This window comes from Syzygium oleosum, unplaced genomic scaffold (assembly GCF_021117445.2).
Source record: "Syzygium oleosum isolate NSW1041296 unplaced genomic scaffold, Sole_v2.1 Sole_v2.21, whole genome shotgun sequence".
NCBI classification, from domain to species: domain Eukaryota; kingdom Viridiplantae; phylum Streptophyta; class Magnoliopsida; order Myrtales; family Myrtaceae; genus Syzygium; species Syzygium oleosum.
This window is the reverse complement of record NW_026607505.1, coordinates 5,440,604-5,454,530: the sequence shown is the minus strand read 5'-3', so window position 1 is coordinate 5,454,530 and position 13,927 is coordinate 5,440,604. Positions and strand designations below refer to the sequence as shown.

Genomic DNA, 13,927 nt, shown 5'->3' with positions numbered 1-13,927 from the left:
GCGGGAAACTCCCGTGAACGCGAAGTCTCTCGCCCTCGCCCTCCAAAGGAAGCTTCAATCTCCCCCCCAAAAAAAAATAAATAAAAAATAAAAATCAACGCACGAGAAAAAAGATAAAAAAGAGAGAGGAAAAAAGAAAAAAGAAAAAAGAAAACAGAACCTCAAATTCGCGTCGTTTCTCCATCTCCCTTCACCTTCTCCTGCGTATCTCTTCTTCGTCGCTGTCTTCGTCTCTCATCGTCGCTCGCTCTCACTCTCAACTCCGCTCGCTCTCGGTCCCATCGATCCCTCTCTCGCCGCCGCGCCGGCGACGACGGAGAGCGCCGCCGCTCCCCCCCCTCCTCCCCGCCGGCCCAATGGTCGTCCTCCGGTCCCGCGCCATAGCTCCGGCGATCGGGTCCCCGCCCAAGAAACGCAAGGGAGCGGCCGGAATCGAGCCGATCACCCCCGCCCGCGCCGCCGAGCCCCCCGCCGCCGCCGCCGCCGCCGACCAGTCTCCCCCAGTCCTCCGCCCCGGTCCCGAGCCCGGGCGCCGGTGCGGCCGGCCCCGGCGCAGTCCGGCGGCGGAGCCTCCGCCTGGCGTCGGCCGGGGAGGCCGCCGACGGGATGGCCTCGTCCGGGGCTCGCAAGAGGAAGAGCGGTCCGGTTGGGGATGAGAAGGTTGGGGTTTTGGATTTGGACGGTGGGGATGAGCGCGGGGGGATTGGTTCCGCGGTGGAGCCGGTGGGAGACGCGCCGCGCCGAGAAGGTAATGCGGATGACGGCGAGGTAAAGGACTTTAATGTGGATTTGGATTTGATGAATTTTTCCGAGGGCGATGGATGTGGGGGGTTTACGAGTTTGAGGTCGGGGAATATTCCTGCTAAGAGAGGATTGAAAGTGAGAGATGCGCTACTCGTGGCCAGCGGCGATGAGCCGGCGAAGGTAAGCGAAGTGGAGGCGGATGATAAGATAGAACTAGCTGGCAGAGTTAGAGATGGCGTTGAGGTGAAGCTTTTTGGTGTAGACCTGAGGGAGATTGTAAACGGTTCTGTTAGGGACAAAGAGAGAAATAGGATTGAGGATAAAGGAAAGGGTATATCGATCGACAACGTTGGTACGAGTCTATCTTTGAAAAGCGGGTGTGATGGAATTGGTGACGTGAGGAGGAGAGGAAAATATAGTGCTGCGGAAAAAGGGAAAGCTAAGCTGGTAGAGGTGCATAACTTCTTACCATCCAACGGGAGTGATGTAGGTTCATATCAAGATAGTGTTGTCTTGGATGATAGCACGTGCCAAATGGACGACGCGAGGATTCAGGTTGAGACACCGTCAAGGAGGACCAGGGCGAAGCTAAACGAAGCCGTGGTACTTGATAAGAGGGAAAGGTTTAAGGAGATAGCAAAGTCAAATGCATCGCGGTTTGCTCATTTCAACCCTGAAGAAGAGGCGGAAGAGAGCAATTTGACACTAGAGGTTGAAAGAAATGCGGAAGTGGCATCTGTAGAAGCACATCAGGACCCTGAAGATTGGCCGGGCCCATTCTCCACTGCCATGAAGATTATTATGGATCGCTCATCTAAGCTGAGTGCACAGCAGACACGCTCCTCTTTGGAGAAATCCAAGTCTCCTGTCATAAAATGGGTTCCAAGAAAAGATCAAGGTCGTGAACTCATAAAGCCAGTGCCGCCTTCGCTGCAAGAACTGTGCATAAAAGTCCTTGCTGACAATGTTGATGCAATTAGTTCACTTGAAGGTGTCCCAGATGCACTGAGGCACAGGCTGTGTCAGTTGTTATGTGATTCCAGGAGAATTAATGCTCATTTTTTTGACCTACTTATCCAAGGATGTCCGACTGAGTTATGCATAAGGGATTGTTCGTGGCTGACTGAGGAACAGTTTGTTAAATCTTTCAGTGAATGTGATACTAGTGGCCTGTCGGTATGCTGTCTTATCATTATGCTTGTTAGTTTGTTGACCGATGTGACTCTATGATGAATTATTATATGGTGCTTTTCAAACTCACTCATCAGTTTAGCTCAAGAATGATGATTTGGTGGTACTCATCCGTGCTAGACTAGAGGAGTTTTCTGTGAGTCGTGCCTAAAAGGTTTTTTTAAGTAATTAGATTGCATAGGAAGCTTAACTTTTAAAGATTGGTAGTCTTTGAAATTAGATCATGCCACAACCAAATGCCAATCATATTCTGACTGTCTTTGACCTGTATCCGTCTTTGCTGACTGGTTGGCTAGAATGTGTGATTTGAGGATGTTGGGGGTCTCTTGAATGAATTACTTAGTCCCTAAAGACAAGGATTTTCTTTTCCTTGGTCTGTGTTATCTTGTGGTCTGATGCCCAAAGAAGTATGTGAACTTGCTTTTGGGGAATTTTGTTTGTAGTGATGATGCTATTGCGGACAAACATGAATATTAAGGTGTTTAGTTTTTTTTAAAATTTGGATATATTCCTATATGAGATGGGGTTCCTCCTCGCTGTACTATACCACACTAGACTCCTGTCACTGGCGTATTTCATTCTTTGGTCTATGCGACTTCCATCTTTTACATAATTGAAGTTCTTTCAGTAAGTGAATTGTTTTAACATACTCTCCTCCAAGTCATCTGGAAAAACATATTTTCTTACATAGGTACTTATATCTGTAATTGTGTGTGTCAGAGATGAAGGATAAACATTGGCATTTGAATATGTAACTTGACAATGGATACATATGTTTGACCAAAAAAAAATTATGTATATGATTTTGATGTTCGCTGTGCTTGTTATTTCTAGTAGATTGCTTATTGGATTGTCCTGTCCCTAGGAAAGGACGCAGTATCATTTTATTGTTCCTTTTCTCTGTCACCTCTTTTTCTGTTGAGAAGACGTCTAAATCCTTGCTGGCAAAAATTGATATGTTTCTCTCTTGCCTTTTTTTTGGTTTGTTGGTGTAGTGGGGATAATAAATATTACTGACTTTGGGTTCAGAACTTCTGTATATCTTTGATAGAGCATTGCTTGAATCTGCTTTCTCCATTTGACTCTCATTTTTGGCTCAGGTTCTACAACTTAACCAGTGTGGGCGCTGTCTGGCAGACTACATTATATCTTCCTCATTAGCAAAATCAGCAAATAGCTTGACTGCCTTATCTACTATATCTATCAGTGGCGCATGCCGTCTTACTGATGTTGGATTAAGGACTCTCGTTTCTGCTGCACCGGCAATTAGATCCATAAATCTCAATCAGTGTTCCCTTCTGACTTCCACCAGTGTTGAAACATTAGCCAACACACTGGGATCAGTTTTAAAGGAATTGTTTATAGATGACTGCCAAAGCATTAATGCTATGCTCGCTCTACCGGCTTTGAAGAAGTTTGAACATTTGGAAGTTTTGTCCGTAGCTGGCATGCAGTCTGTATGTGATGATTTTATCAGAGAGTTTATCTTTGTACGAGGACATCATATGAAGGAGCTTGTTTTGGGTGATTGCCCGTAAGTGTTTGTACTTTTGGTAGTTGTTTCTCCTTTTCCGTGGCATTTTATCCCAGATTATCCCAGATTTGTTAATACTCACCAATTGTGTAGGAATTTGACTGACGCCTCCTTCAAGGTCATTGCTGAAATGTGTCCTGGGTTACTTTCCCTCGACATTGTGAACCTGATCAAATTGTCAGATGCTGCAATTGGGCATCTTGCAAATGGTTGTCAAGGAATTCGGAAACTTATTCTCCGGCGTAACACTTTCAGGTATCATGACTAACCTTGTGCACAGGATAGTTCTCTGTGTGCAAGCCTGTGTGCTCAATTGTTTTTATAAGTTTAGGCATTTTGTGGTGGATGATGCATTTAATGACAAGTTACACGATGATATTGGAGATTGATGTTCTTCTAGTTCGATGGATTTGCTATATACAAGATTTCTTGGGTTTTCCATGTCTTTCAAGTAGACACTGGGATCTTAACAGACAAAATAGTCTATTTTTATAGTGGATCTAATAATGATCATTAATGCTGCTGTCAAGCTCTTCGGGCATTAGAGGCCTGTTGTTAGCTTTTGTTCTAATCAGGACTTTTATAATCTCTGGATTTTGGAGGTACTAATCGTCATATTGCTTTTTTTATTCTGATGCATGGAAGTGATGAAGCTACTGCTGCTTTTCTGGAAACTTCTGGAGAACGGTTGGAAGAACTTTCACTCAATAATGTCAAGAAGGTAGCTTGTTCTCTTTTGCTTTAGAAGTGTCTTGATAAATATTGCACACTTGTGAGTTGAGGCCTTGTTAATATGGAATACCATTTGTTCTCTTTTTCTGTTTGGATGTCTATCACTTTTGTCAGGTTGGACACAACACAGCCATATCACTTGCCAAGCGAGCTAAGGATTTGCAGATTTTAGATCTGTCCTGGTGTCGAAGTTTGACAGACGAGGCCATGGGCTTAATAGTGGATAGCTGCTCATCGTTGAAGGAACTTAAAGTTTTCGGATGCAGTCAGGTGAGAATTTCTGTCGACTGTGAGTGATAGAGGCTGGAGTTCATTTATTAAATTGGAAATTCCAGATCTCCGTCCTATACATATTTTTCAGGTGTGTAAAAAGCAAGTGCTTGAGTTGGATTTCTAGGTTTAACTTATGGTGTCACGGGTTCCCTTGCAGATCACTGATGCATTTCTAGACGGCCATGCAAATCCTGATGTACACATCATTGGGTTGAGACTGTCGCCAATTTTAGAGCACCTCAATGTTCCTGAGACTGTAGGTCTATTGCGATATTCCTGAGTGGCTTCTTTCAGCAATTTTTTTTTCCATAGATTTGCCAAAATCTAGAACCAAGTTTTTGAACAGAGGATACAAGATCTTTTTGTTTCGTTTGTGACATGACCCCTCAGCATCCTTCACCTAACCAAAATGCTGATCAATGGTACTTTCTGGAAGCATTAGCATTTTTGGAATCTATGCTTCTTGACCTTCGAAGTAGAAGCCTTGGTTGAACACTGCGCAAGCACTCGAGTGCTGACTGTATTGACGGTGAACATTCTCATGATATCATAGTACCCCAATTGGGCATTCTCCCTTTTACTATTTCTGCAATTTCTACATGCAATGAGAAGTAACCCTGTTTTGCAATGATGGTTTTATGAGTGCGAGCATGCTTAATTCAACATTTGCTTCCTAGATTATGGCATCTGGCATTGCAAGAAGTGCAATTTCCTGGAGGCATACGAAATGTTTAGACAGGAAGATTATGCTTAGGCGTTGACCTCAAATAATGTCATGCTATCTTGTCAGAAGTCATGACATTGTGTGTGTCTGTGAATACAACAAGCTCATGAGATGGAGGATTTAATTCAAACTTATATAGGGGGTTGTAGTAGTTAATGAATATACTTCGGAACTTATGGCATAATCTCCTCTGTACTCATGAATCTGCTAAACCACGCGACATGATTTCTGCACTGTCGCCCAATTCCAGGTGATGTTATTTACTCCTGTTTGCAAGTGCTTCCATCCCCTGGAACCGGTGAGTAGCCGATGAGCATTCAGACGACCCTAAACTTATCTGGGAGATGGTGACGTTTGCAAGGAACAAATGTCGTGAGGAATGTGCTTCAGCACGAAATGTCTTCTCAAATGCAATAAGCGGCCTACTTCCCATACAAGCATGACTCCCTCTGGTGACGTGCACTGTTGCACCTGTTTGAAGTTTGTCACGTTGAATCCAATCAAACAATTACTTCGTTGGTATTCCCCAAGTCTTCTGATAAAAAGAATACCTAAGCATAAATGCAATGTGCCTCGGAGCAATTTTTCTACTCAAATTCAATGAGTTTGAATCCTCTCAAGAGCAAATGGACTCAAATGACCTTACACGAGCTCGACATTGCTTCTGGTTAAGTGTCTTTTTCTTTGTAGTTCAGGATTTTCGACTGACATTAGGTCGTGCCCATGCCGTGGACGAAACTCTTGATTCTTGAGGACGATTTGGCTTGTTGCCACAAATGAATTTGATCAGACGCCCGCTCCTGTCTTTCTATTCTCTTTTTCTGGAAGAGATCTTTGGCTAATAACTAACTTATGAGTGAGACAAATCTAAGCAAAGCAAGCATAATTCTCGCTTCATGGCACTTGTTTACAACCTTGCTTTCCGGGTTCAGAACTGAAAAAACTTCGAGTATCTATGCAGCAGCACTGTTCAAATCTGCAGACAGAGCAAGCACGTCTGCTCTTCTACCAATTGTGCAGCTGCCTCTTCAACCATCTGATGGTAAATGCAAAGAGTCAGATTGGTTCTTTCGGGCATGAAGTCAAATCACATGCCAGCAAAACCTTCTAAGAAGGAATCGCAGCGGTACCTTGAATCCCATCTTTGCATACAATTCTTGTGCAGGCCCATTTTTTCTATGCACGTGCACGTAAACTTGCTCCACGCCGGCTGCCACAAAAGTAGTATCTCATAGATGATGGAAAACTGACCTGATTACGGTGATGTTCGAGAAGTTAAAGAATGTTACAGCTTATTCTACCAGTTCTTTTTGCTGATTCGAGCGCAAAACTCATCATGCTGCTTGCAATGCCCTGGCGACGAGCTGATTTGGCCACACACAGGTTTCCAATGTAGCCGAATCTGGCCGGTCCTGCTTCACTGAGGCGACAGAACAGAGGAGCCCTCACCCTTTCCTGAGAGACCGTTTGGGTTTTCATATTCTGTTTGATTGGATTCTAGAGTTAATAGAAGCTGTTATGTTCGATTATTTCAGGAATAACACGTACCCCGGGGGAAGTCTCTTCGTGTAGCAAGTACCAGAAGCTCAAGTCAAGCGTTCCAACTATGCTTTTCGGGATAGTCCGCTTGACGTTACTGTGTTCCTTCTTGACCTGTTAAATGTCGTGCATCATATCAGGAAGTTGCATTCGCAGATGCACAGTTCGACTCTAACGAAGAAATTACCTAAGTCTATGTCTTGACAAAAGGAGAATAGAATTGGATCGGTGAGGCATGCCATACCGTGACAATGCACATGCATTTCTGCCCGTTTTGTCCTCTACATCGCCTCTTTATGGCATTGAATTCCTAAATAGGGCGAAATTCTTTTATGGTGACCTCTCTGTGTAGAATCTAACAAGGAGCAAATAAGAACACGGCGTTTATATTTACCTGCTCGGCAAATTTCCTTTTGTAATTATTGGCATATCTGCGAGAACAAGCATAATTAGATGAACGTTGATGTAAATTTCATGAGCGATGGGATGCAGTACCCACCGGTCGTTTGCTCGGTCTTCCCAATGACTCTCTGCCCGTAGCCATGCTGCTGTCTAGTGCAGAGTTGTTAACAGGACCAATAAGCAACTCATAAACAACATAACTTTGATAATTGAGAGTAACTGCATCTGCGCTTGGGGGGTTTGAAAAATATACCCAGTATTCTTCATCGAGCAAGGCCTCTCGAGCCACAAATTGTCCGAACTCGTGTATGTTCTCTCGAGACAACTCCCGATCCAATTGCTGCAGCCTATCGAACCGGAGGTTCGATGAAGACTTCGTCGTATCAATTTGAGGGGTTGGTAATGCTGCAATAAACTGCCCTGAGAGTTCTTTCACTTTTCCCATAATGGAAGACTCAGAATCCATTTTCCTGATCATTTTGTGAAGAAAGAGGACACATGAAATTGGTAGAATTGATAGGATTAGCTAAGTACATGAACTGAGAAGAGTTAACTCACATAGCCCTTGAAACAGCTAATCTTTGGACATGTCTGGGTGTTTGATGTCTCAAACCAGATTCAGGGACTCTGAAGAATCTTGTTCTGTGAACGGACATGGTTGACATGAGAGCTTTAGACCGGCAGGATGTGATGCTATTGCTGTTGGCAATGAAAGACAAGTGTCCCCTTTTCTATCTCCAGATATGAGAAGCAAATGTCAAAAGATTTGGAGACCCACACTGGTTTGTGCTGGTAGGTTTGCACCAAGTAGCTGGACATTGGAAGCAAATGGGAAAATTTTAAGTTCTTGAGAGCTGTGGTTGTGGATACAAATTGCAGCTGCAACAAACTTGCCTATCTGTCAGTTGGTGGGGCCAAGAAAATAAAAATAAAACAGGGCATGAGCAAGACAAAACGATTGGTTGCACCTGGTAAGGCACTGGCCCTGATTTCTGGGGACCCATTTGAAAAATAAGAAAAGGGTGATGGTCTGGATCTGCCGTCAGTTTGGTTTGGTGGTCAATTCCAGAGCAGGAGACCTAGGAGCCACAGGGATTCCTTGCCATATCAGTGTCAGCTCTGGAGATGCTTCTGAGGGACCCATAGTTTCTTCTGGTGACGATTTTCCCTTATTTTGCCCCCAAATCCAAATGCAATGTGCAAAGTGCAAGTCCTTTTCGCATGATTTAAATGACTATAAGTAGCACTAGTAGAGAGAGAGAGCACAGTTTTGAGGAAAACCAGAAGATGACGTTACATTTGGAATAGAGAAAATACAAAAAATATGTCTCGATTTTCATCACATGATCAAAGGCGTATCTCTATCTTCGAAAACAGCAATTACATACCTCAAACACGTTTAAATAGCCTAACCACCCTTCCTTATGTAAATGAACTAAATATTCTAGACACATACCTCCCATTCATCGAAACTCCGAACCTAGCTCTGAAAAGAGAGACTGACCGAGAGGTATAGGCCTGGCGGCGAGCTATGAGAGCAACTAAGCGAAGTCTAGAGAGGGCAACTGCGATGTGAGACGGCAGTGGCAAAGGTGGCCGGCGGATACTCGTGAGCACGGTGTCGGTATTTCGAGTGCTTTGGGACTGTGTGTTGGTGCGCGCGCAAGAGAAGCGTACGGATATTTTTGGAAAGAGAAATGACATTTTTTGTAAATGATGCACAAATTTGTTGAGGTGAGGTACCAGATTTGTAGTTTTGGAATTAGATGCATCTTTTTGGTGATTGAGTGCAGCAAACTCAGTCATATTTATTGTATTTTTCCGGTTGGATATAAATATTGTAACAATAAAAAAAAAAACAGAAAGGATGTAAATGTATAGTTGTGGGGAAAATGGGTGGGTAGGACATTTAAGAAACTTCTCGGCCCATTCCTTAGTTCAAATGGGCTTGTCATTGTAACTCTCGAGCCTATATTGCCGTTAGCCCAGCATCACTTTTTTTTTTTTCAATTTTGTAAGCGATACAAGTAATTATTTTTAAGAAAACGGATTTTTAAATCATGCATTTTTCACGAAAGAAGCATGATCATGTTTTTCTGAAACGGGTCTCCGCTCAAAAGGAGTTAATAGGTTGTTTGACTTGACTTTGAATGTTGGGTATTACTCTTTTGTTCTTATTAAGAAAAAGAGCATTTCAAAACTGGCTTGGGATGGGCATGATGGTTAAGGTCTAATATTGACAATCTATGAAGACGCAGGCCGGTCCACCTCTGCGCAGCCTCGCCCCGTCCGGCCTTGCTATATCCGCGAGGATGGGGCAACTTGAACGTCCGAGGCATGTGAATGCTTGTTTGCTTGAGATTATTGGAGCACCTCGACTCGACCGAGCACCGGGGTTTGGGAACGATTTAGGTCAATTTTATCGGTATGCAAATTCAGCTCGACAATGGCTACATCGTCAAAAGCACATGATGTTTTCTATCGTATGCCTTTCGGGATCTTTACTAATTAAAAAGAATCTATCTCGTCTCATCGTTAATTGGCGCAGTAACGGGTAATGTGCCAAATTTCATGCCTCAAACGGATGTTTCCGAGCTATTTATGCTTACTTGGGTAACCTGGGGTTCCTTAATTTCTAAATATGTGAGATCGTGGAATGCACAGATAGGCAATCGGTTAGTAAACTCACGTGCAGATCAGACTGTACTTCCACAGCTCGTTCCCCCCCTCAAGGTCGGCAAAGCTTTCTTCACGATCGAATCAATTCGGCCAATTTTTCAAATTGAGTCTTGAATCTTTTCATGTTTTGCCAATAATTGAATTAATCCGGTCAATTTTGCCCGGAAATCGCTGACGTGGATGCTAACCGTCCCATGCGGCATGGCCGATACTGGTGTGGATAATTTTTAAAAATATTTTAATTTTTTTTCGAACTTTTATTCATGTCTTTCCTTCTCTTTTCCTTCCTTCCTTCTTTTCTTTTTTTTATTTTTTGACGCAGGACATCCGGCGTCTATATCAGCTATTTCTGGCTAAAATTGGCTGGATGGGCTCAATTGGCAAAACGTGAAAAAGTCATAAATCTATTGTACGGCAGCCAATTCAGTCCCAAAGTTTTTGATTTGGCTAGTTTAGTCTTCAAACTTTTAACGATAGCTAGTCCATTTTCCCTGAGACCTGCTATAAAGTCGATACAGACTTTTTCCATAGATAGCTTGGTTCATCATGTCATCGCAGCGGTAAACTAAAATTATTCAAGCATGTATATCTCTTGCAGTACATTTTCCTTCACCATAGTGACACGAGTAAGTAGAATATCAGTCAACTTTTCAAGGAGTGAATTGCTCGTGAGGAGGGAGATTAGAGAGTTGACTAAAATTCATTTAATACTATGATATGTTTCTTAGCTTAATTGAATAAGAAGATTGGCCACATGTAGTTAAAGTAGATGTAAACAAAAGAGCCCTTAAAGCAAAAGGTGACAATATGGTTATAGTCACCGGCATGGAAGAAACACTACCACTTGTCAAAAATGCATGAATTCATGCAAAAGAATTGGGACCCGCTTTTTAAAAAATAAATAGATAATGAATTAGCAACAAGTCTTAAAGAAAATGGTTAATATCACGAAAAATCCTAAACTGATACACCTGTAACAAATTTAACCCAAACTAATTTTTTGACAACAAAAAATCCTAAACTAGTACACTTGTGACAAATTTACCCTAAACTAATTTTTTTAACTCGAAAAAACTCCAAATTGGTACATTTGTGATAAATTTACACTCTGTTAGTTTCCGTTAAATTGGATTAGTACCACAAAAAATTACAAACTGGTATACCTGTGACAAACGGAGAATAAAACGTAAAATTGGTACATCCGTCAACTGTCGTGTGTCATTTACCAAAATAATTTGACAGTAAAATTTAAGGAAAACAAACTGAGAGTAAATTTGTCACAATTGTACCAGTTTGTGGTTTTTCGTGATATTAATCCTAAAGAAAATAGTAAAAGTAGCTTATATAATCAGATTACTCAATAATGACATTAATCCAAATCTCATTATTCAATAATCTAATGTTCTACCATCTTTTTATTGTCTAGTTGAAAAACAAATACGGCATCCTTTCAACAATAAAAACTTTAATGGCATTGCTAAATTGTATGAAATATAATACCGTGGTTTTTGTCACCGTCACTTAATAGAACGAAACCAAGATATAGTGAAAAAGCAATGCTAGATATACTAATCCTTAATGAAACCTCTTCATTAAATGACTTGGTAGATTTCCTATTTGGGTGCTTAAACAAGGTCCCATTTAATTCAACACTCCATTGAAACTTAATCATATTGCTTTAGTAAGTTTATGTAAGATAATTAATACAACCTAGTACTTCTTAAAGGAAAAGAAATGTCTTTTAATCAATGTTCTTTCGAAGCAGAGAAAATTGACATATTAAACGATATCGCAGAACAAATGAATGTCGAGTATGGCCTATTAAAATGTCTATATACAATTTATCACATCACTCGATATATAAATTTTTATCTATCAGTTTTAGTGTTTCCTAACATTACTTCGTTCGGGTTCATGCGCACAACTTCTTTGTGAAGTTTGACCAACATTGCCAAGCTAAATTTCATTTAAAACTCAGATCACACAACAGATTCTATCAAATCTAAGGGTTATTAGATTTCCAAATTAAAACCATGCATTAAAAGATTATTCACCAAGATTGTTATTATTATTATTCCACGAACTTGCACTCATACACGAACCATCTCAGTCTGGAAAATAAGGTGGCAAGTTACAAGGCTGAGGAGGAGGTTGATGAACCACCGCTCTGTGACCGTTCGTGCGTTTCGGCACGAACTTTCGGGCCCAGACATGCTTGCCATTGATGATGAACTTGGCCTTGCCCGAGGGGTCGAGCACTTGCTCGATCGTCGAGGCCGACCGGAACACGACCCGTGCGAACAGTGGCTGTTCCCGTGCCGTCACTTCCTGCATGTGCAGCGCCTCCACGCAGTCCCCGAACGCCCTGGTCAAGAACTCCCTCACCTCCCACTCGTGCACCGGGTACCCCTTCGAGAAGGTCATGAATAATGTCCGGTCGTCGGACGGCACCGCCTCGGCCTCCTCTTTCCCGAGGAACCAGAACTGTCGGCTCTGATGGCCAATGGGGACATGTCGGTTGATCGTGACGGGGTCGTTCGTGTTCTCATTCCTGCGCTGCCGCATCCCTGGAAATGCAGGTCGATTCGGGAGGCGGACTGGGGACGTTGACGGGGACGGGTTGTGACGAGCGTTCCTTATTGCGACGGCGTCCCGCATTATGTCAGTCAGAGCCCTAACACACACGGTGTCGATAATCTTGGAGATCACTCGGCGGGCATCCTCCCGGTTCTCATGGAGGAACCGCAGGGAGATGCACCGGCCTATCACGCCCCGCATGAGGGGGACGTCGGCTCCGCCATCTGAAAAGTTGCCGTGATTGAAGATGAAGTTGAGGCAGGCCATGGCCTCGTCGGCGAGGTCGCTAACAAGCATCTTGGGAAGCGAGAGGACGGTCTTGACTGCATAAGGGAAGCCGATGCGCTCAAGCCAGAGGAGGAGGGCGACGACACGGAGGGACTCGGCCGGGTCGCGGCAGAGGTGGATCGCAAGGATCGTGTAGAGGGCGCGGTCGATGGAGTGGAAGAGCGTGTAGTGCTGCTGTGGGATGAGATGAGGCTCAGCGTTTTCCCCTTCCGGCCAGCCCTCCATTTCTTTTCAGTGGGCGCGACAGTATATATACGTGCGCAACGTGCGCAAGGACTCGGTTAAGGCACTGAAATCCTGCAAGAAAACCATCCATCGTCGTAATGGAGAGACTGTTTGTTTTTCCAAAAGAGAGACGAAATTAGGACTCGAGTCTACTGAAATTCAGTCAGTGAACACGAAGTGAAAGGGAAGAGAGAGAGAGAGTAAAAATGTTTAAGAGAGAGACTATTCAAGCGTGTCTGTCCGGGTTATCTCCTCGGAAACGATGCCCATTTCCGGTTTAAATGAAGAGGGACGAAGCCATGTTCTTGATTTTCTGGTTCTTGCATCGGTTGGTGCATAGATCAGCACGAGAAATGAAGAAAATTTAAGAGCAGAGAGGGGAAGACTCTTCACATACCACCCTCAAAGAGAAGAAGTCTCCATGCTACCTTAGCGATGACTGCTGATCACACAGTGAACAGAAACCAAAAACAAAAGCAAAAAACTAACAAAAAAAAAAAAACCAGAGTTTTCTCATAAGGAGGTCATGAAATGTCTCGAGGAAGGTTATGACGAGTTTAAAGAGGAACCGAAAGCCTTGGTCTTTATAGAGGAACCGGCATGCGTGACGTATGCAGGCTTCAAAAGGTGGCAGAGTGATGTGATTACTGTCATTTGAATTGAGCCATGAACGGACACACATTGTATCTCGAGCAGAGGAAAAAACCAAACGAGGGCGATAAGGAACCGAATATGGTAACGCTCAGGATCAGTGAGGCCACCCTCGTCTTCTCACGCAGGCACTCCATAGTTGGGGAACTGGGGTTACTTAAAAAATTTTCCTTTTCGGATCAGTGTCAAAGATGGGAGCGAGTAAATCTCCCCAGTGTTGAACAAAGCGAGGGGGTAATTAATGCGCGATTTGTTGGCAAATGAGGGTTCCGTTGCCATTGAGAGTGGACAGTATCCGAGGCCGCGAACCCGAAATCTTATCCTACTCCTGCTTGGCTTAGTTTGGACGTACGGATATGTCGCTCGGT

The 13,927-nt window shown here is 43.3% G+C and overlaps 3 protein-coding genes across 4 annotated transcripts; 1 reads left to right on the top strand and 2 right to left on the bottom strand.

Annotated features, from left to right (window-relative positions):
* The first annotated feature begins 205 nt into the window (after positions 1 to 205).
* Positions 206 to 5,102, top strand: LOC115671165 (uncharacterized). Its single transcript, XM_030592634.2, has 6 exons — positions 206 to 1,920; positions 3,036 to 3,469; positions 3,563 to 3,724; positions 4,115 to 4,190; positions 4,316 to 4,471; positions 4,632 to 5,102. Exons 1-6 carry the CDS (start codon positions 607 to 609, stop codon positions 4,752 to 4,754), a joined length of 2,265 nt encoding a protein of 754 aa, XP_030448494.1. The 5' UTR covers positions 206 to 606; the 3' UTR covers positions 4,755 to 5,102.
* Positions 5,103 to 5,714: 612 nt separating this feature from the next.
* LOC115671167 (uncharacterized) lies at positions 5,715 to 8,460 on the bottom strand. 2 transcript variants are annotated; one of them, XM_030592635.2, is made up of 9 exons: positions 7,698 to 8,459; positions 7,393 to 7,609; positions 7,237 to 7,289; positions 7,132 to 7,168; positions 6,982 to 7,047; positions 6,747 to 6,851; positions 6,500 to 6,653; positions 6,329 to 6,408; positions 5,715 to 6,234 (listed from the first exon to the last, which is right to left on the bottom strand). In XM_030592635.2, the coding sequence occupies exons 1-9, from the start codon at positions 7,802 to 7,804 to the stop codon at positions 6,169 to 6,171; spliced, it is 885 nt and encodes a 294-aa protein (XP_030448495.1). In that variant the 5' UTR covers positions 7,805 to 8,459; the 3' UTR covers positions 5,715 to 6,168. The 2 variants fall into 2 exon arrangements, with proteins under 2 accessions (XP_030448495.1, XP_030448496.1); XM_030592636.2 differs by lacking the exon at positions 6,982 to 7,047 and having other exon boundaries at positions 7,698 to 8,460.
* Positions 8,461 to 11,924: 3,464 nt separating this feature from the next.
* On the bottom strand, positions 11,925 to 12,908 carry LOC115671124 (uncharacterized). The gene has a single exon (XM_056321064.1). It carries the CDS (start codon positions 12,906 to 12,908, stop codon positions 11,925 to 11,927), a length of 984 nt encoding a protein of 327 aa, XP_056177039.1.
* Between the last annotated feature and the right edge of the window lie 1,019 nt (positions 12,909 to 13,927).

Excerpts from the sequence above, each read along its gene's own strand:
- LOC115671165 (XM_030592634.2), top strand. The coding sequence starts at position 607 with ATGGCCTCGTCCGGGGCTCGCAAGAGGAAGAGCGGTCCGGTTGGGGAT. Across the intron at positions 3,725-4,114 it reads CTCCGGCGTAACACTTTCAG|TGATGAAGCTACTGCTGCTT; the intron begins GTATCATGACTA and ends GATGCATGGAAG. Across the intron at positions 4,472-4,631 it reads AAGTTTTCGGATGCAGTCAG|ATCACTGATGCATTTCTAGA; the intron begins GTGAGAATTTCT and ends GTTCCCTTGCAG.
- LOC115671167 (XM_030592635.2), bottom strand. The coding sequence starts at position 7,804 with ATGTCAACCATGTCCGTTCACAGAACAAGATTCTTCAGAGTCCCTGAA. Across the intron at positions 7,169-7,236 it reads GAAGACCGAGCAAACGACCG|ATATGCCAATAATTACAAAA; the intron begins GTGGGTACTGCA and ends TTGTTCTCGCAG. Across the intron at positions 6,654-6,746 it reads ACGAAGAGACTTCCCCCGGG|GAAAGGGTGAGGGCTCCTCT; the intron begins GTACGTGTTATT and ends ACGGTCTCTCAG.
- LOC115671124 (XM_056321064.1), bottom strand. The coding sequence starts at position 12,908 with ATGGAGGGCTGGCCGGAAGGGGAAAACGCTGAGCCTCATCTCATCCCA.